This window comes from Sus scrofa, chromosome 15 (genome assembly GCF_054392235.1).
Source record: "Sus scrofa isolate SSC_HxYL_T2T_F1_AM1 chromosome 15, Sscrofa_HxYL_maternal_Yorkshire_Landrace_v2.0, whole genome shotgun sequence".
Taxonomy (NCBI): Eukaryota; Metazoa; Chordata; class Mammalia; order Artiodactyla; family Suidae; genus Sus; species Sus scrofa.
This window is the reverse complement of record NC_139397.1, coordinates 99,134,998-99,156,948: the sequence shown is the minus strand read 5'-3', so window position 1 is coordinate 99,156,948 and position 21,951 is coordinate 99,134,998. Positions and strand designations below refer to the sequence as shown.

Here is a 21,951-nt window from a genome sequence, read left to right as displayed (position 1 = left end):
TAATTATATATAACTTTTTCTTTGTAATATATTCATAAGTTAATGATAGTTCATATTAAACTCAGATAAACTTTAGCCAAGTAGTTGGAGAGTATCTTTGAAAACCCTAAAGATGAAATAGCAGAATGGCATACAAGTTCCCTGGTAACCTGGGTCTCCCCTCTTCTACCACTTCCAAGTGTTTGATCTTGAGAGGGAAGTGTACTTCTCAACAGCCCAACAGCCTAACTTCCTCCTCAATAAACTGATGAAAACAGTAACAACAGTAATAATATCTACTTCATAGGCTGTTACAGGGATTTAAAAAGATAATTTTAATAAAATGTTTAGTGCCTGGAATATAATGATTTTTTATTAATAATATCTATTTGTTCATTTAAAAAAATGAGTATTTGCAATAGTGTGACATTGTGCTAGGTGGGATGTAGTGGTGAGTAAAAACAAACAAGAGTTCCTGCCTTTAGGGAACACGGTTACATAGTTATACGAATAGTTGTAAAACTGCACCCATGCCAAGTCCCAAGGAGAGTGGAGGGAGTAAGGTTGAGAAAGAAGGTGGTATTAGAGATGAAGCATTTTTCTGGTTTGCAAGACTTAATGGATGGTAGTATTGTCTAATTAGGAAACACTACACAGGGTTTGAATTTTCATGTGGGTGGAAGAGGTGTGGAAAAGCATGAGTTTAGTTTTAGACATGTTGAATTTCACAAGTCTTTGAAACACCTAGGAGAAGGTGTTTTCCTTATATAGAAGTAATCCACAGAAGGTCCAGAAATGAGAAGTCTGGGTTGGTGACGTACTTGTTTATCATCTCTCTGTATGAATGGTAAATAAAGCATGGGTGTGGGTGAGACTTGCCCAAGGAAAGAGCTGAGAGTAGATGAGAAGAGGGCTTTTTAAATGAGTTTTGAGAAACTCCAGCATATAAGACAAGATAGAGGAGCCTACTCCTGAAAAAAAGACAGTGAAGGATGGCCATAGACGAAGAAGATAATTGTGAAGAGCTCTGTGTCATGGAAGCTAAAAGAAGAAAGCATTTTTAAGGACGAAGTTGGGAACCCTATCATATGGGGCTGAACAAATAAGAGGATGACTTAGCATGTCCACTAAAAATCCACAAGATCAAGGTCAGTGGTGATCCCAGGGCATGGAGTGGTAGGGCCCATAGCACATTGGAGTAATTCAGGAATGAGAGTGAGCTGTAGTGAAGGAGACACTGAGTGTAGGGAACTTGTTGAGAATTTTGACTCTGTGGGAAGTGAATGGACTCTAAAACACAGTTGAAGGGATTAGCTCTAGAATGGAAGAGGGAGAACTCCTCCACTGTAATAAGAGGGCGATGGGTAAATCCAGAATTGCCTCCATGTATATAAGTTTGCATCAAGAAGATGAAGGAGTTCCTGCGTGATGAGGTTCTTTGTTTTTTTGCTTTTGTTTGTTTTTCTCTTTGGAAAGGTAAGGGACAAAGGTAATCCGCTTGATGGTATAGGTTTGGAGCAAGGCAGCATATTGGGAACAGTGGTTAGAGGATTAAAGGTTTAAATGGAGTGGAAATGACTCAACATTTTCTTTGCCGTAATTGGAAAAGTGAAATTACCACAGAAGTGTAATTTTCAGAGAGTGTGCATCTTCAGTTTACAGTGGAAGCTTTCTGGTGTGTTGTGTGACCCTGTCAATTCAGGGCTGGGTATTGATGTGCAGGTATCAGAGGACATGAGTGATGGAGTTCCTCCAGCATTTGGGTTTTGCTGCATGGAATCTGTAGGTATGATAAAAAGACAGAGGGGCAAAGGAGTTAAGGTACTGACATGCGTTTTGGAAATGATGGCCCAGCTCAATTGGATAAAGAAAAAATAAATGAGAAAAAGGAGATGATGATATTATAATGATGGTGATGCTGGTAATGAGATTGTTAAAAACAAATAAAATTCATTAAAATTCAATTTTCCTTATGAGCATTACATGTGAATTGTTTAGAATATTATTTAATATTCATCATGTAATGGTTCCTATACTGTTTTTCACAGGGCACATTTTAGGGAAAGATCCATTTCCCTTTTCAAAATAGTTACTTAAGTTTAGCTGTATAGTAACGTGTATTGATTATGTCAGCACACACAGAGCAACAATTATACCATCTTCAGTCTTGCAAATTTAGGGAAATTTTTTGTTGTTTATGTAAAGATAATCATTAAGTTGACTATCTCCACTTTTGTAAAATTAGTGAAAATTGAAATTTTCCAATTTTTTTTACTGACTTATCACTGAAAACATAATGCAAAAGAAGTCAGTAGTGCTAATAGAGAAACTATAAGTACTAACCACTGTAGTTAGTAGTCATCTATTCCCCACAGTTCAGATCAGTAGTATTAGACTTCATGTGATATGCAGAAGTTCTTCATGCTTCTGCTGCTGCATTTAAAAATCAGATACACAATGGAATACTACTCAGCCATAAAAAAGAATGACATAATGCCATTTGCAGCAACATGGATGGAACTAGAGAATCTCATCCTGAGTGAAATGAGCCAGAAAGACAAAGACAAATACCATATGATATCACTTATAACTGGAATCTAATATCCAGCACATCTCCTCAGAAAAGAAAATCATGGACTTGGAGAAAAGACTTGTGGCTGCCTGATGGGAGGGGGAGGGAGTGGGAGGGATCAGGAGCTTGGGCTTATCAGACACAATTTAGAATAGATTTAGGAGGAGATCCTGCTGAATAGCATTGAGAACTTTGTCTAGATACTCATGTTGCAACAGAACAAAGGGTGGGGGAAAAAATGTAATTGTAATGTATACATGTAAGGATAACTTGATCCCCTTGCTGTACAGTAGGAAAATGAAAAAAAAAAAATCAGATACCACATGCTTCTGGATTAGAGATGATGCCACTTCACTTAAATAAGCAATCGTTATTCTCATTATTATTGTGGTTGTCATTTCTGCCAGCATTGCAAATGTTATTTCTAGAATCATCCATGTGACTTTTCTTCCTTTGTAGAAAGAAACCATAGATGCAAAATAGGATACACTCTTGAGTTGCATAAGTGTACAGCTTGAGGCTGTGTTCCCAGTTCTCCATATTCTTTCTTCAGGTCAGATGCTGACATTTGCATGACATGTCCTTCTGCCTGGTTTGACCTCACATACTTGTAGATATTCTCTCATGCAGTCGTTAGAAATCAGCCTGACCAGAAAAAAATGGTAGATAGTCTTATGCATTTTAGGCCTCTAAAATATTTGTAATGCTGGCTTTTAAGAGCATATCTCCAAGGTTATACTTTGCATAGAAATGTAACTATTTGAGAGGTCACATTGATACGGATTGTGCATGAAACTGTTTTTCACTAAGTTAATATTCATTTTGACTGAACAAGTTAAGTTTTATAACTTAGTTTGGCAGACCACTGTCATTAATGCATTTAAATAGACTTGTTTACTAGGGCATCAACCTCAATTTGCATTATTTTTATTAGAAATAGTCATATATTTACAGTATCTACTGATGTTGCATACTAAAGGAAATTACTTTCGGCATATATTAAAACTCTGTTTACACTTGACTGTGTAACTGATTTTTTTCCCAAGGAGTTTTTGCTTTATTTAAATTTTATTTTTAGATTTATGGCTCTTTGAAAGTTCCATGCTAATGAATTGTTTTTCCCCAATTATGATTTATATTAGCCTGCTTCTTTTGTGTTTGGAGCATTCTAAAATTCCAAAGTATAAGTGTTTAAATAATATTTTCTTAGGTTTTTAAAAATAATATGTAACACATTAATTAGTTAAAATTTATGAGATACTTTTATTCCACCCATATTTTTATTTTTTTTATTTTTTTTTGTCTTTTTAGGGCCGCACCCTTGGCGTATGGAGGTTCCCAGGCTAGGGGTCAAATTGGAGCTGTAGCTGCCAGCCTATACCACAACCACAGCAATGCCAGATCCAAGCTGCATCTGTGACCTATACCACAGTTCTCAGCACCACCAGATCCTTAACCCACTGAGCGAGGCCAGGGATCAAACCTTGCGACCTCATGGATAGCAGTCAGATTTGTTCCTGCTGAGCCACAATGGGAACTCCCTCCACCTATATTTCTAAAATTTAGAAATTTCTGGTGAAATAATTTATTAATTGTTTAAAATACTTAAATGCTATTTTATGTTTCTCTACTCATATTTGTAATACATAGTAATAAATGAGAAGAAATTGAGTCCCCAGAAGGGAATGGAAAATTGTTTCAGAATGTTTACGTAAGCTTCCTTAAACCTTACTATTTTTATTTCCATTGTTTGAAAGCATAGAATAGGAGTTTCCATTGTGGCGCGGCAGAAACGAACCCGACTAGGAACCATGAGTTTGCAGGTTCAATCCTGGGCCTCGCTCGGTGGGTTAAGGATCTGACATTGCCATGAGCTATGTAGTAGGTCGCAGACATGGCTCAGGTCTGACATTGCTGTGGCTGTGGTTTAGGTCACTGACTACAGCTCTGATTAGACCCCAGCCTGGAAACCTCCATCTACCACAGGTACATCCCTGAAAAGCCAAAAGCCAAAAGCCAAAAAAAAAAAAAAAAAGCATAGAATAAGACACTTAGTTTGGGGATCTCCTTAGGAAACTCATGGATCTTACTGTAAGATACAGATGTGAGATGTGAGACAAAGTTTATAAAGGTGAATAAACAGAAGAAACCAGCCTTTTTCCTTCAGAAAAAAAAATGAGAAAGCAAAGAAGCTAACAGTTACTGGTATCATCTGCAATACCTGTCTCACATGTAATGACTGGTATATTCCTGACAACAGCCCTGTACTGTAGGTAGCATTAAAACCAATTTAAAGATGGTGGCCTAAGCAGAGCCAGAATTCAGAGTCATGCCTAGTGCTTTCTCCAAACCAAACTGCTCATCTTTCTCTTTTGTTGAAGAGTAATATTTTCCACAGGCTAACAGAGACAAACAGGATCCTAGTACCCTGCCCCTCCAAAGATAACTTTTACAAAAGAGTAAAGCAGAAGAAGTGAAGATGTTGAGGAACAAAAAGCATTGTATTTTTGTTTTTCGTTTGTTGTTTATTTTTTTAATTAAAAAAATTTTTATTATAGTTGATTTACAGTGTTGTGCCAATTTCTGCTATACAGCAAAGTAACCCAGTCATATATATATATAATCTTTCAATCATGGTCTATCAAGAGACTGGATATAGCTCCCTGTGCTACATAGTAGGACCTCATTGCCTATCCATTCTAAATGTAATACTTTGCATCTGCTAACTCCAAACTCTCAGTGCATCCCACTCCCTCTCCACTCCCTCCCTTCTCCCTCTTGGCAACCACAAGTATATTTTAGGACTCTGAAAACTGAATTTAGCAAAGAAAATTGTAGCAGGTTATTCTGGTGAGTCAAAAATAATGCATAGACTATTTTTGGTTTTGAGTTTTTGCTCACTAGTATTACAACCTTATAAAGAGAAGGTGGACACTAAGAATATGTTAATATTTAAGATACCAGGGCATAAATGAACACATTCATGAAGTGATAAATCACAAAAGATCAAATGCTGTTACTAAGCAAACATTTGCAGTTTATTCAGTCTCACTAGTATTTGAAAACATACCTGAAGAGATTTCTGTTTTTCATTTGGTAGAACTATTTTAAAAGTAGTAGTCAGTTTTATACCTTGCCAAGGTTATTGTCAGTTAAAACTTTCATGACTTAAATATTTCAAGTAGAAACAGATGTTTTAGACTATAATTTCATAGGATATACTATTAGTCATTAACTTTACATCATCTTTGGACCCAACATCTCTATTGAAGATGTTTTCTAGGAAAACAATAGAGAATTAGAGAAAATGCTGTTATATATAACTGCAGTATATATGTACATTTTAGAATTGCTTAGAATTGGTGGACATTCTAAGTAATTCATGCTCGACAATAGAGAACTGAAGTTGTGAAAGAAGGTATAATAGTTATTTGAGGTAGTACATTACTTATTTTTTAATGGGGTTATTGATTGGTTGGACAGACAAGAAGGAGTGAGGGATGAAGGCAGCCAAGGAAGTTGGCCCTCTTAAAAAAGAGGTTTGCAACCATTGAAAATTATAACAATAGCTACATGGCAGTGAAAACACAGGATAGAATTTATTTGTGCTTTATAAGAATTGGCTGCAGCACTTAAATCTGGAGTAATGTGAAAATGCAGTACATGTGAAAAATTAATGGAAGAGAATATATAATGATTTTTCCCTATGATGTACTTTTATATAAATTAAAATTATATAAACTGTTAGGTTTTAAAATAAATATATTTTAACCTGGTAATAACTATGGAATACACTGTGGGTCTGTGATGCTCTATTATAAAATTCTAAAGTAAGCCTGTCTGTCCACTGGGTTTATAATGTTATGCTGCAGAGACATCCTGATTCACTTTTTGGGAGCTATCATAAGTTTCGATTTAGGGCATAACCGTATATCTGTTGTTGAATTCTTGATTGTAATTTCACTTGAGAAATAATCATTTAGCTTGGTAATATTTTTTCTGTTAGAATTGTTTCACTGTGTCTCTGTAGGTTTAGAGTTTTATATGTTTGTGGGTAGAGTAAAAACCTTTCCTCTTACTGCATGAGAATTTGATCTTTGCTTAACTATCTAGCTCTGTTTCCTTGAAAACGTGATAAAAATTAGAATGTCAACTGTGTTACTAGGCAGCATTGCTTGTAGTAAAAATTATTCTGGATCTAGACTGGGAGAACTATTAATACTTGATGAAAGACATAACTTCGGACATCCTTGAGCTCAGGGACTTTTACAGTGGGCATGACCCCTGTGTGGTATGAGGTTTTGATGCCAGAGTGTCTCCTCTCTGTGTCCCATGTGGATCTCATCTCCTGAACTGTTGGACTGCTTCAGCGACTTGGCAGAAGAAAAACACCCAATGATGCTGTAATAGCAAACTGTAGAACCCTCTCTACATCCTTCTGAGTAGACATGGTACCGGTGGTCTTGGGGGTCTGCATGTTTAGCTGATCCTAAGAAGACCCCTAGAGGGTATTGCATTGTTATAACTCTACAGTTTTTAATTTGCTTTTCAAAGTGAGAAAAATAGTATTTTAACTTTATATATCAGTTAATTCATTCTGTTTTATCAATGCTTCAGGAAGAACTTTAGACCATAAGTCAGGGCACATGACTTTTAGTCCTAGTTTTTTAATAATTATTTTACTTTGAGCAAGTCACTTAATCTCTCTGAAATTCAGTTTTCTTAAGCGTTAGATAAGAAATTTGACCAATGTCATTTCTAATGTCCCTTCCAGTTTTAAATCCTAGAGTTCTCTGATTTTCTTATCATCATAAATTAATTTTTAATCCTCTCTGTGAGAACATTCTAGATTTCTTTTCCCTGGAGGATGATCAGATAGCTGAAAGGCTAAGGTGCTACAGTTTACATTCCTTTAAATTTAGGCCTTGGAAAATTTGTCACATTATAGCAGGATAGTTCCAAAAGAAACATTTACTGCCTGTACAATAAAATTTAAAGAATTTAAATTAAGAATACTTGAGGAACTGTGGGAGGGGAAATCCAGCTAGAATGAAAGTTTGAAAAGCTTTTGATTACTTTAAAGTTTCATCTCAACTTCCATTCATAGGTTGTGAACTGGCTTGAAGGGCCTGGATCAGAACAACTGAGAGCCCAGTGGGGGATTGGAGACTCCATTCGGGCTTCCCAAGCCCTACAGCAGAAGCACGAAGAGATTGAGAGCCAGCACAGTGTGAGAAGCTTTTTCCTCTGCAAGTTACAGTGCTATTATTAATGGACATAATTAATAGCGTGTGTGTACTAAGTGATAAGTTGCCGTATCTAAATGCATAAAGTACAGTATGTTTAATGGCCATCAAGTACATTTTAACCACTTAGTACATATTCATTAGAAGTTTGGTTTTGATTTAGTCTCCAGTATAGTTTTAAATACTTTTATAGAAACACAAGTCATGTGAAATTTTAAAAATTACAGTCACAGAAGAAAGTGATAGTACAAAAATAAAACCTTCATCTATATTCCTCAGTTTTGAAAGTATAACCTTAGCAATAGGAATTATAAGTTAAATACAAATTTAAACAGTTTTTTTTTTTTTTTCCCACCGTGAAAGAAAAAACCATTATGTTAGGACCTGTGAAATGCATAAAATATATAGATTTTTCAATTATGGGATTTCATTTTTAGGTATCTTGCAAGTACTAACTAGAAAAATTGCAAAGACACTGTATATGCAGTTTACCTCTTTATCCGCAGGTTCTACACGTATCCAAGGATGCAACCAACCAGGGATTGAAAATTCAGAAAAAAAATTCCATCAGGTTCTAGAAAGCAATACTTGAATTGCACTGTTTTAACCAATAGGTGGCACTGCATTATCACCTTGAACATAGGTTAATGCAGGATGAGTATATTAGCTTATGATGTTTAAGATATTCTAATATTTTATTAAAATTTTTCTTTTCTCTTTGTAAATAAGTCAGCACTTTAAAGCCTATATTGGAATTGTTCAGATCTTAGGAAATTATGATGACTAATTTCTAGTATATTGATTGCTTAATATGGGTGGAATTTGGAGAAACTTTTAATATTCCATTTTGTGTTAAAGTTCTCTTTCAAGTATGAAATTTTAGTCTTTATAAAAGCAATTATCAGAAGTAAAGCCAAAAATTAGGAGTTCCCATTGTGATGCAGTGAAAACAAAATCCCACTAGTATCCATAAGGTTGTGGGTTTGATTCCTGGCCTCACTCTGGGTTGGGGATCTGACATTGCCATGAGCTGTGGTGTAGGTCACAGACATGGCTCACATCCTGCATTGCTGCTGTGGTGTAGCCCAGTGTCTGTAGCTCCAGTTCGACCCCTAGCCCAGTGGCTGTAGCTTCCTTATACCACAGGTGCACCCCTAAAAAAAAAAAAGTAAAGATAAAATAAATCCATATTGATTAGGCTATTCAGTACCAATATATATAGAAAATGAAAATTCTACTAATATGTAGGTTTTTTGTTAAGGAACTTCAATAAGAAGTTTACTTGAATTTTGAATAGTAGGTAAACACAACAGAAAAAATATTAAGGTACATAACAATGATTAAATTAACATAAATTTTAAAGTATTTTAGCTCAATAATAAATCTTATTTTAGCTTTTAGATGAAGGTAGATGAGTGGTGGGAAAAAACACATGAGAGGAATGTGCAGAGGCATAAATCTCTGAAGCTGCTTTAAGATTCTGTCAGCATCCCCCTTCCCCCCGCCCCCCGCAGTAGTGACCTCTGGTCTCTAAAGAGAATGCTGGTGTCTTGTGGTATTAATAGTATGCAACAAAACAGGTCTGTCTACATGAGGGATCAAGACCCCATTTCTTCCTAACATCTTAGCCTAAGCGAATCAGCAATGTTTCTTTCCTCCTAGATTGAGATTCCTATATCATAGTATAAAGTATAAATACTCATTATTTCACCAACTGTGCATCACCACCAATTCACATACATTTCCAGTATTAATCCTGAAGACTGCCTTTGTCCTAGTATGTGAACATCCAAATTCATTTCTTATCTACCATCTGAATCCAAACCCCATATAATATTGGAGTTGTTGTTTTTTAAGGCCACAGTATGGCATATGGAAGTTCCTGGGTCCAGGGATTGAATCTGAGGCACAGCTGTGACCCCAGCAGATAGAGTCAGATTCTTTTTTTTTCTTATGGTTTAAACAAAAGTACTTGGGTATTTTCACTTCTGCCTATTATTTCAAAAGGCTGAAGTGACAAAGGTATAGTTATTCTTTATATTAAGAGTTGCATCTTTGGCACATACAGGAGCATAAATGCTCACTTGTGTAAAACAGGACTGGCTATTGAAAGCTCTCCCTTTCTCTCAAGCAGTATCAGACATGTTTATCATTCCCATGTAGTTCTTTACATTTTTATTTTATACGCATTAATTCCTAAGAGATCTATATCTATATATCAATGTGTATCATATATTATTGTTTTAAATTTATATTTTATAATGATTTTTATTTTTTCCACTATAGCTGGTTTACAGTGTTCTGTCAATTTTCTACTGTACAGCAAGGTGACGCAGTCATACATGCATGTATACATTCTTTTTTCTTACATTATCATGCTTTATCATAAGTGACTAGATATAGTTCCCAGTGCCGTACAGCAGGATCTCATTGCTTATCCATTCCAAAAGCAATAGTTTTGCATCTGCTAACACCAAATTCCCAGTCCATCCCACTCCCTCCCTCCCTCTCCCCCTTGGCAGCCATAAGTCTGTTCTCCATGTCCATGATTTTCTTTTCTGTGGAAAGGTTCATTTGTGCTATATATTAGATTCCAGATATAAGTGATGTCATATAGTATTTGTTTTTCTCTTTCTGACATACTTCACTTAGTATGAGAGTCTCTAGTTCCACCCATGTTTCTGCAGATGGCATTATTTTGTTCTTCTTTATGGCTGAATAGTATTCCATTGTGTATATATACCATATCTTCTTAATCCATTCATCTGCTGATGGACATTTAGGTTGTTTCCATGTCTTTAATAATAAATCTTATTTTAGCTTTTAGATGAAGGTAGATGAGTGGTGGGAAAAAACACATGAGAGGAATGTGCAGAGGCATAAATCTCTGAAGCTGCTTTAAGATTCTGTCAGCATCCCCCTTCCCCCCGCCCCCCGCAGTAGTGACCTCTGGTCTCTAAAGAGAATGCTGGTGTCTTGTGGTATTAATAGTATGCAACAAAACAGTATGCAACAAAATAGTATGCAACAAAATAGTATGCAACAGTATGCAACATTGTGAATAGTGCTGCAATGAACATGGAGGTAAATGTGTCTTTTTTAAGGAAAGTTTTGTCTGGATATGTGCCCAAGAGTGGGATTGCTGGGTCATATGGTAGTTCTATATGTAGTTTTCAAAGGTACCTTCATACTGTTTTCCATAGTGGTTGTACCAGTTTACATTCCTACCAGTAGTGAAGGAGGGTTCCCTTTTTTCCGCATCCTCTCCAGCATTTGTTATTTGTGAGCTTATTAATGATGGCCATTCTGACTGGTATGAGATGGTACCTCGTAGTAGTTTTGACTTGCATTTCTCTAATAATCAGTGATGAACATTTTTTCATGTGCCTATTGGCCTTCCGTATATCTTACTTGGAGAAATGTTTATTCAGGTCTTTTGCCCATTTATCAGTTGGGTTGTTGTGTCTTTTTACCATTGAGTTGTTTAAGTTGTTTGTATATTTCAGTGATTAAGCCCTTGTCAGTTGCATCATTTGAAACTATTTTTCTCCCATTCTGTAAGTTGTCTTTTTTGTTCTCTTTTTAGTTTCCTTTGCTGTGCAAAAAGCTTGTCAGTTTTATTAGGTCCCATTGGTTTATTTTTGCTTTTATTTCTATTGCTTTGGGAGACTGACCTGAGAAAACATTTGTAAGGTTGATATCAGAGAATGTTTTGCCTATGTTCTCTTCTAGGAGTTTGATGGTGTCTTGTCTTACATTTAAGTTTTTAAGCCATTTTGAGTTTATTTTTGTGCATGGTGTGAGGGTGTGTTCCATGTTCATTGATTTACATGCAGCTGTCCAGTTTTCCCAGCACCACTTGCTGAAAAGACTGTTTTTGTTTTTTTTTTTCCCATTTTATATTCGTGCCTCCTTTGTTGAAGATTAATTGACCATAGGTTTGTTTCTGGGTTCTCTGTTCTGTTCTGTTGGTTTGTATGTCTGTTTTGGTACCAGTACCACACTGTCTTGATTTCTGTGGCTTTGTAATTTAACCTGATGTCAGGTAGAGTTATGCCTCCTGCTTGGTTTTCATTCCTCGGGATTGCTTTAGCAATTCTGGGTCTTTTATGGTTCCGTATAAATTTTTGGATTATTTGTTCTAGTTCTGTGAATAATGTCATGGGTAGTTTGATAGGGATTTCCTTGAATCTGTAGATTGCTTTGGGTAGTATGGCCATTTTTACAATATTAATTTTTCCAACCCAGGAGCATTGAATATCTTTCCATTTCTTTTAATCCTCTTTAATTTCCTTGATTAATGTTTTATCATTCTCAGCATATAAGTCCTTCACCTCCTTGGTCACATTTATTCCAGGTATTTGATTTTTTTGGATGTGATTTTTAAAAGTTATTGTGTTTTTGTATTCCTTTTCTAATATTTCATTGTTAGTATGCAGAAATGCGACTGATTTCCAATGTTAATCTTATATCCTGCTACTTTGCTGAAGTTGTTGATCAGTTTGAGTAGTTTTTGGGTTGAGTCCTTAGGGTTTTCTATATATAGTAGCATGTCATCTGCATACAGTGACAATTTCACCTCTTCTCTTCCAATTTGGATACCTTTTATTTCTTTTGCTTGTCCTATTGCTGTGGCTGGGACTTCCAATACTACATTGAATAAAAGCAGTGAGAGTGGGCATCCTTGTCTTGTTCCAGATTTTAGAGGGAAGGCTTTCAGCTTTTTTTCATTGAGTATTATATTTGCTGTGGTTTTGTCGTAAATGGCTTTTATTATGTTAAGGTATGTTCCCTCTATACCTGCTTTTGTAAGAGTTTTTATCATGAATGGATATTGGACCTTGTCAAATGCTTTTTCTGTGTCTATTGAGATGATCCTGTGGTTTTTGACTTTTCTTTTGTTAATGTGGTGTATGACGTTTGTTGATTGATTTGCATATGTTGAACCATCCTGGTGAACCTGGGGTGAATCCCAATTGGTCGTGGTATATGATCTTTTTTATATGTTGTTGGATACGGTTGGCTAAAATATTGTTGAGAATTTTTGCATCTATATTCATCAAGGATATTGGCCTATAGTTTTCTTACAGTCAGATTCTTAAACCACAATGCACAGTGGGAATTCCTAGTTTATTGTTTTTTGTTTTTTGAAATATGAAATAATAATTTTCTGTACAGTTAAATGTTCATAAGAGATAGGCAAGAGAATGCCCATAACTGAACTGAATATAGCTTATTTACCTAAGGTTCTATAAATCTATGTATCCCTATTTCCTAAGAAAGAACATTTTGATGGAAAATTTTTTCCTCCACATCTCAGAGAGACTGATTATTTCTTTTTGACAACCCAAGTCCTAATTTCAGGTGTTAATTTTATAAGACATAGTTCTTAAATTGTCTGCATCTCTAGTCTGGTTACTAAGGTGTATATTTCACATGTTTAAACCAGGGGAAAAAAAATCAGCTTCAGGATGATAGTTCTGAAACCTTAGTGGTTATGAGAGTCACATGATTAATTTGTTAACATGTTGCAGAGTCACACCCCCATACACTCTGATTTAGTAGGTTGAGGGGAGCTTAGGTATTGTAAATAACCATCAGGTAATCTGATGTAGATAGTTCTCACTGCAAAAAATACTATCCCAAGACTCTAATCCTTTACTTTGCTGTTTTTCTCTGAATCATTGCTTTTACTTCTTCAAAGAATTAAGATCTATTTATTTAGAGTATTAACTAAATTTGTAAGCACTATAAAGAAGACTCTGAAATCTCTTTCAATTTTAGAGCACAACAGTGGTAATTTTCTGAGACAATATTTTCTGCTTTAAATCAGCCAGTCTCCATTAACCTTTATAATCACTAGTTTAAAAAGCATTTTACGTATATTACCTAAATCCATATAGTAACCAGTAAAATGGGTAAGACAAGTATTACCAGCACTCTTGTACAGTTACTCCTCTGTAACTGCAAAAACGGAGGGCTGAGAATGGGACTTGAGCATCTATGGATTTTGGAATTCCTAGCACCAGTCCCTCTAGGATACTGAGGGACAACTGTATAGAACCAGTTTCCTTGTCCTCAGCATTATTGATTTTTTTATTGATAAGTCTTTGTTGCAGGGGCTGTCCTGTGATTATAGGTATTTAGTAGCATCACTGGCCTCTACACACTAGATGCAGTAGCATCCCTCCCTCCCTAGCTGTGACAGCCAAAAATGTCTCTAGGTACTGCCAAAAGTCCCCTAGGGAGCAAAATGGCCACCAGTTGAAAAATACTGCTGTAAAGAAATAGGTCTTGAAAGATTTAATGACTTGATGAAAATCATACCCTTAGTAAAGAGAAAAGACAGTCCTGAGGCTTTCGAGTATTACTGTCTTATTATACAGAACTTAACTGTATAATAAGTTGGGGAAAGAGGGAGTGGAGAGCAGTGTAGCTAAGGCTGGACAATAAAACATGCTGAGGTCAGTGGGATTTGATGGATCTCATGGGGCTGTAGGAGTGGGCAGAGTTAGTAGCTTGTGGCTTAGAGAATAGGATTCTTAAGATTTGGGGGCTGTAAAATAGTATATGATAATGACAAGATTTTTTGTTGTTGTAGTAGGTAGCTGAAGTGGGGTGAAGAAAAGATAGTTAGAAGTGAGGAAGGGAGGGCATCAGGGAACCATGAATTCAATGTTGAGATGTTGGCATGGCACGGTAGAAGTCAGTAAGAAGGCAGGCACTGAGAGGAAGGCAGCGAATTCCAGTAACTCTGAGATGAGGGTATGCAACAGGAATGGTCAGCAGGATGTAATCCCACACTGTGCCCTTAATAGGGGATGTGGTTTTTGAGAGAAGAGGGAGAAGAACTGGTCTGCAAATAGTAATTAGAAGTGAGGCAGCCACCTCCCCTACCTCCAGGCTTGTGGTAATTTGACTATGGAAACAAAAACAGTAGTCAGTAGAGGGGTGCAAGACTATTTGCTTTCTCTGATCATGACAGGTTTCACATAGAACAAGAAAGAGAAGGGAACATTTAGAGGCCAGGATGAGAAAGTAGATTTTGCTATTGGCAAGAGTGAGTTCCAGGGATCACAGTGGAGGGATTTGGGCACTGGGTAATTTTTGTCCTCAATTTAAGTATTTTTGCTTTAGAAAATTATCATATATATTACTTAGTGTATCTGGAGATACTATAGAATGTAATATAGTTCTTCAGGAACTAATCTGATCCTTAATTTATTTTTTAACGTCTTATTGCAGGAGTGGTTTGCAGTATATGTAGAACTTAATCAGCAAATTGCAGCACTCTTAAATGCTGGGGATGAGGAAGATCTTGTGGAACTGAAGTCGCTGCAGCAACAACTTAGTGATGTTTGTTATCGACAGGCCAGTCAGCTGGAATTTAGGCAGAATCTTTTACAAGCAGCTCTTGAATTTCACGGTGTTGCCCAAGATGTAAGTTTCTATTCTGATTGCTTTTCTTTTCTTCAGATTATCTGAATACTTATCTGCACATCATTTTTGCAGGTTTGCATGTCTCCTAATTATTTTTCTGTAACAATAAAATAATTCACTGGTGGGGGAAATAAGATAAAATTCTTTGTTTTTTTTTTTAAATTACTTTTAAGTTATTCTGCATGCAACTAAATTTTTTTTTGGTTTGAGTGTCCCAATGTAATAGATATCTTTCATTTTGATAGTTTTTTAATGTTCATGCTTTATAAGGTGGATTGAAATGAAAGTTTCAATACTTTTTTATATTCTGCTGACCTGGACATACTCCCTTGTCTTCCTGGTGCATGCTTCTGTCTTTCTTGTCTTTCAGATAATATGTGTTTAATTATTTGTCCTTGTCTTTTAACAACATAGTCTTTTTCAAGTATAATTGTGATAACCTCATTAGATATAAACCTCATTAATCATTAAACACTTTAGATGCTGATTACATCAGGGTTATCTCTTTGGTGTCCCTCTGCTTTAGTTGTCTCAGCAGTTGGATGGCTTATTAGGGATGTTGTGCGTAGATGTAGCACCAGCTGATGGAGCATCGATTCAGCAAACTTTAAAACTGCTTGAAGAGAAGCTGAAAAGTGTTGGTAAGCAGATTTTAAAAATGCTGAAACATAAGGGTTCTTTTTTAAAAAATATCATCACTATGGTTAGACAAATAAACCTATATTGAACTAATTATAATTATTTACAGGGAACACAGGAAAATTTAGTATGAAAAAGGTTTTATTCCCCGGAAGGGTATAATTTATGCTACAGTTTTTTTTCATTGTTGGTCAGTCACGCTTCCTTCATTGGTCCTTTAGCCTTTCTTGTTTACCCAGCCATATCTACAGGTGCTATGTCTTGCATATTCTATGAACAGTTATTTGTAGTGCATGCATAAACTGTAATTAGCTGTGAAGTGTTCTGTGACAAATCCTGTATGCCCAAACTGTGTTTTATGCAATGATTTTTGTTGTTGCTATATCCTAACCTTGTGAAAAAAAATAGTTGGTTTGGTTCTGTGCATTTGTTTCTCTAAATTAGAAATATTGCCAAGGTTACATTCTCTCCAAAGAGAGGATTTCATTATTTCAATTATTCCATTTCATTAAACTAGTTCTCTAGTTTAATTTCATTATTTCATTATTCCAATTTCATTAAACTAGTTCTTCCACTTGACACTAAGGCCTTTTAAATTTTACAACAGTAGGAATTGTAGTGAATTTCCCTAGCTTATGACCAGGAGAAGTGTTAGTGGATATAAAAATGGAAGGGGAAGATGTATTGAGTGGGACAGGAGGGCAAAGGTGAACAGAAGAGAGGAAGCAGAAACTTAAAGCAGAGATTTAATAGAAAATGGTGATCTGTGATTGAATCAAATTGATTAATTTTGAAAAAGACTTGAGGGGAATGGGTTTGGAAAAAAGTAGGTAAGGGAGTTCCTGTTGTGGTTCAGTGAGTTACAGACCTGACTAGTATCCATGAGGATACAGGTTCGATCCCTGGCCTCGCTCAGAGGGTTAACGATCTGTTGCTGCTGTGAGATGTGGTACACATCTTGAAGATGCAGCTTGGGTCCTGCATTGCTGTAGCTGTGGCGTAAGCCGACAGCTGCAGCTCCAATTCAACCCCTAACCTAGGAAATTTCCTATACCTCAGATGCAGCCCAAAAAGCACAAAAAAAGAAGAAAAAAATCAAGTAAGATGACATTTTACTTGCTTACAGTCTTTGTTATTTTAATAGATAATATGCATAATACTTCTTTTTTTTCTTTTTTCTTTTTTTTTTTTCTTTTTAGGGCTGCAAGAGTGTCATATGAAAGTTCCCAGGGGTCAGATCAGCTATAGCTGCTGACCTGCACCCCAGCCAGAGCAATGCCAGATCTGAGCCACGTCTGCGACCCTCACCACAGCTCACAGCAACACTAGATCCTTAACCCACTGAGTGAGGCCAGGGATCAAACCCGCATCCGCAAGGATACTAGTCAGATTCATTTCTGCTGAGCCATGATGGGAACTCCACATAATACATATTTAGTATTATATATGCCAAGTGAAATTTGTTTCGAAATTTCAGAAGTTCTCTTGAACCATATTTTTACTTGAGAAAAGAGAAAATTCCAGTATATTTACCTATTTTAGAGCCTTGTGAACAATTCTCTAAGTGTAGTTTCTCGTTGGGTGTCTGTCTGCTAGATAGCGGATACACTCAAAATGTTCAGTGTCCTCTTACAGGGAAAATGCATTGCTTAAATGTTTTAAAGTCTTTTTTTTTTTTTTGGCAATTCATATATTTTTTGAACAAAACATTTGCCTTGTTCTTCTAAAAATTGAACTACATAAAAGCAAGAAAGGAAAAAAATGGAAAATCTTACTTACCAAAATAGAAATTCTCACACTTTCTTCCTATTATTATTTATGGAAATTCACCCTCTGGAAATTCTCTTTAGGGAGAATTTGAGTTAGGGGGAGCTCCAGTTTGAGCCACATTTAAAGGGGTAATTGACTGAAATATTCAGAGGGCTTCATCCCAAGGCACTTTAATGTACAAAATTGTTATACTTAGAATTCAAGTACAATATCTGCTGAGAGTATTTACTTGAGGGAGGGAAAGTACCTCTTGTTTAAGAGATTAAATCTAGTACCTTTTGTTTTAGATGTAGGATTGCAAGGTTTGCGTGAAAAAGGTCAAGGTCTTCTGGATCAGATCTCCAATCAGGCATCCTGGGCCTATGGAAAAGATGTAACCATTGAAAATAAAGAAAATGTGGACCACATACAAGGAGTGATGGAAGATATGCAGCTTAGGAAACAAAGGCAAAGTTTGACTGTTAATGTTCATTTTTGCTAAGACAACATAATATTAATTAAAATGAAAACTGATAATTTATATTTTCCATACACATTAAAAGATTTTACTTGTTATATAGTAGGCATGTAGTAGGTTTTTGGTAAATGTAATAATTACTGTATATAATTATAGCAAATAATGACAATTTGGTCAATGAATGGGTACCTTTTCCCTTTTTACTCAGTAGTAAAAATTTCACTTATAATCAAGTACATCATGTTCCATATTCCCAGTGTAGCCTATGACTCTTCTGTCCTTTAAGGAAACTCTTTGGGAGATTGATGCTTTTCCGTTATCATTGGGTTTAGAGTTGCTGTTAAACTTGTCATCTGTGTTGATCTGTTTCTTCATCTAAAAACTTCTCACAAATTATCACTCATCCATTGTTCTTAGATTTGCTCTGGGATTAGCTAATAGTCTCTGAGTAAGATGATGTCTAGTTTCATTTGATATAGAACTAGGAATTTAAAGAATTCTTTGAATACTCAATTTGGAATAGCAGTTGCAGAGTATTACAAAGTATAGGATTAAATTAATATATACTGGTATATACATCTGGTGTGGTTGTGTGAAATTTTTGCACACTGAGAAATTTTAATGTTATCACAGAAACTGCCCCCCTGTATCACAGAGAAAATAGTCATTAGATAGAATTTTCTTCTCCCTCATATCTACAAACTTACCTGTGTCATTATTTATTCTAATCACAAAGGATAGATCTCTGCTATTATCAAATCTCTGTACCCCCATGTCTCCTCACTCCATTAGCTCCCATTCTCTACTTGGATCCCTGCCTTTCATTGACATACTTAAATATCTCTTATTTAAAAAAATTAAACAGTTACAGGCATGCATATACCATCCTCTTCAACCCTCTGTCTTCTAGCCCAAGGGCTCTCTCCATCCTGATAGCTGCCATTGACAGTCTAATTTGCAGTTATGCGGCTTCTTCACTACTTCCAGTTTACTTTTCACCCCTTTTTCAGTCTGACCTCTACCCTCACCATTTCACTGATTTTGCTCTTACTGATGTCATCAGTGAGTTTGTAATTGCTACGTGTAGTAAACGCTTGATCTTGCTCGCAACTCTGGGAATGCTCTTGGTTCCGACATTGCTTGGCCACAATGAATAGCTTTAGGCATAACTGACTTTTTCTTTCTTCTTGAAACTCCCTGAGGACCGTGGCTTCTTTAAAAACACCCTTATGATCCTCCTTCTGGCACCTTGTTCTTATTTGGTTTTCTTCACTGATTTCTTGTCCTTTGACTAATTTCACTGCTTTCAGGGTTTGTTCTGAGGACAAATTCTGTTCTCACTCTGTGTCTTCTGCCTAGTCAGTCTCACTATTTTGATGACTTTAATATGGCCATGGTTGGGTAGTTATGGCTCTGACCGGGGCCCCTCTCTGTGCTCAAGACCCATAATTCCTTTTGCCTACTGAGTATCTCCACCTGAATGCCCCATATATTACTTTAAACAAATATGTACAGATTGGAATCATTATCCTTCAAAGCTTGTTCTTATCCTTTAATTTCCTATTCAGGTTAAAAATACTACCTGCTACCAAACTTGAGGTTTATTCCAAGGATTTACTGAAATCCTTACCCTTCCATATCCTTTACAGCTTACTCAAATGCCCAAGTTGTGCTGTGTCTGAATCATGAACTTTTTTTTTTTTTTCTTCTTCTTCAAGATTTTATCTCTTATCTGCCTCTGGCCTTGCTCCTCTAAGGTCTGCTGTACATGAGCACAGTCTTTGTAAAGTGCACATCCAGTCACCTAACTTCTTGTATGAAAGGCCTCTCAGTGACTTCCTGTTTTCTCAGATGAGGATCATTTTCCTTGGTCTACTGTAGGAGACCCTTCAGAATCCTGTCCTGCGTCATCTTACCTCCTTTAGCTTTCCCACAGAACCACACACTTGTTTTCTCTTTCCTGAATGCATCATGCTGTTTCATGCATCCATGACTTAGAATCCTTCTTTTCTTGTTTTCTGCATAATGCATTCCTACTCATTCTTCAAGATTCAGTGATGCTTATCCTTTGAAGCCTTTTTAAATTTCTAAGGCAAGTTTGTTGCTTGTTCCTCTCTATCCTCATACAACTCCAAAGTAGTATTTGTCACATTGTTTATTTAAAAATCCATTTCCCCAGATGGAACCATCATAATAGTAGCAACCATGTCTTATGTTTATCAAACATGTTATCCAGTACTTGACATTTATTGAATATGTGTATGTCATCTTCATCATCGAAGTGTCTTACATTGTCTTTTAACTTCAGATTTTAGAGATATTTATGGTGATCACTTCCCCTCAGTCCCTTGTGGAATTACGTAACCAAGTTGCTTTTTAAAAATATATTATGGGCTTTTTTGAGGGTATCCTTATAAAAAATAGCCTTGGGACTATGACTTAACTATTGTTATCAATCTTCCTTAAGAACATGAGCTATAGTGGAGCCCAGAACCTCCTGGGTAACTTATTATTGTTACTTGGTACTGCAGCGAGTTCCCCCTTCCCATCTAAAGTACATTGAATTGCCTGGGAATGAAGGGAATGAATCAGAGCTGAGCTGGATCAAGTCAGCTTAAAAGTATAATCTGTATACTATCCAAGCAGACTGTAGTAAAATTAAAAAATACTATGAATTGTGTTTTTCTCCACTCAGTGATCAAGATAGTTTTTTTCTTTCTTAAGAACATAGATGGAGGGGATTTTTTTAATTCAAAATTAGATATTACTCGGGTAATATAGTGAAAATGTTTAAGGTTTTTTTATTTCTTCGGAGCATCATCCTCTAAGTTTGTTTTAGAAACTTCACATTATCTTTGAAGCTTGTTTAATGCTGATTGGCAATAGATATTTCTTTGAGTTTTAGTGTACTAATTTTGCTTTTGGCTTCAGTAGTTTACAGAATCCATGCTATATTCAAGAGGGTTTGTGATTCAGTATCATTGAGGTGTTTTGAGGTTTTGATGCAACATAGACATAGATGTCCTTAAAATTCTTACAAATACAAAATAGTTGCAGTCTCCATAGCATGGGACTAAGTATTTTAGTATACTGTGAAACATATGTGCCAGATGATGGTGTTATATTAGTTATCAATAAAACTGAAATATTGTCCTAAATTTATGGTTGGATTTATTAGATGTGAAGACATGGTAGATGTGCGAAGATTAAAGATGCTTCAAATGGTGCAGTTGTTTAAATGTGAAGAAGATGCTGCCCAGGTAAAGATCAATCAAGCGCATTATGTACTTTTCTTTTCCTAGAAGATTTCAGATAACTAGAAGCAACAGTGTACTTTTCACGGGCCTAAGAAAGTAAATTCATTAAGTCAGATTCTAGTTTATCCTGTTGAAATAATAAAGTTTTGTCTTCCCAGTTATCTTACTGGTCTCATCTGACTTATCTTCTCAATGAAGTGTTCTATTGAGCTAGAAATTGGGATTATTTATTATTCATTACTGTTGATTTCATTGTCCTTTATATCCCAGGATGAAAGCTAGTGTAGCACATGGCTTTTTAACCTAGAACAGGGTTTTTCAGCTCAATTAACAATTTGCTGTCATTGTGTGGTTAGCATCAGAGCACATGGTTCTATCTTGACATAGACAAAACTTAGGATTTTAAGTAGTAACATAAATCTGTGATGTGTTTCCAGTAAGATCTATATTACATAAACACATGATCTATTAATATGAATCTGATATTAATTTTTAAAGAGTGCTTCTCTTTAATAGGTCTTTAGATTTTAAAAATTTTCAGGGGGAGGAGAAGTCATCAATTCATGTAGTTTGGCATGGAATGAAATAAAC

The 21,951-nt window shown here is 35.9% G+C and overlaps 1 protein-coding gene across 21 annotated transcripts in view; it reads left to right on the top strand.

Moving 5' to 3' along the window:
- The window catches only part of SESTD1 (SEC14 and spectrin domain containing 1), a 133,899-nt gene that overhangs the window by 88,021 nt on the left and 23,927 nt on the right, over nucleotides 1–21,951 (top strand). For 16 of the 21 annotated variants that reach the window (XM_084999991.1, XM_084999994.1, XM_084999992.1 and 13 more), the window contains 5 exons: nucleotides 7,659–7,781; nucleotides 15,043–15,237; nucleotides 15,764–15,878; nucleotides 17,934–18,093; nucleotides 21,282–21,363. In XM_084999991.1, coding sequence (XP_084856117.1) covers nucleotides 7,659–7,781; nucleotides 15,043–15,237; nucleotides 15,764–15,878; nucleotides 17,934–18,093; nucleotides 21,282–21,363 — 675 coding nt within the window. The remainder of the gene's footprint in view (nucleotides 1–7,658; nucleotides 7,782–15,042; nucleotides 15,238–15,763; nucleotides 15,879–17,933; nucleotides 18,094–21,281; nucleotides 21,364–21,951) is intronic. The other 5 variants (XR_014829844.1, XR_014829846.1, XR_014829843.1 and 2 more) reach the window with 1 other exon arrangement.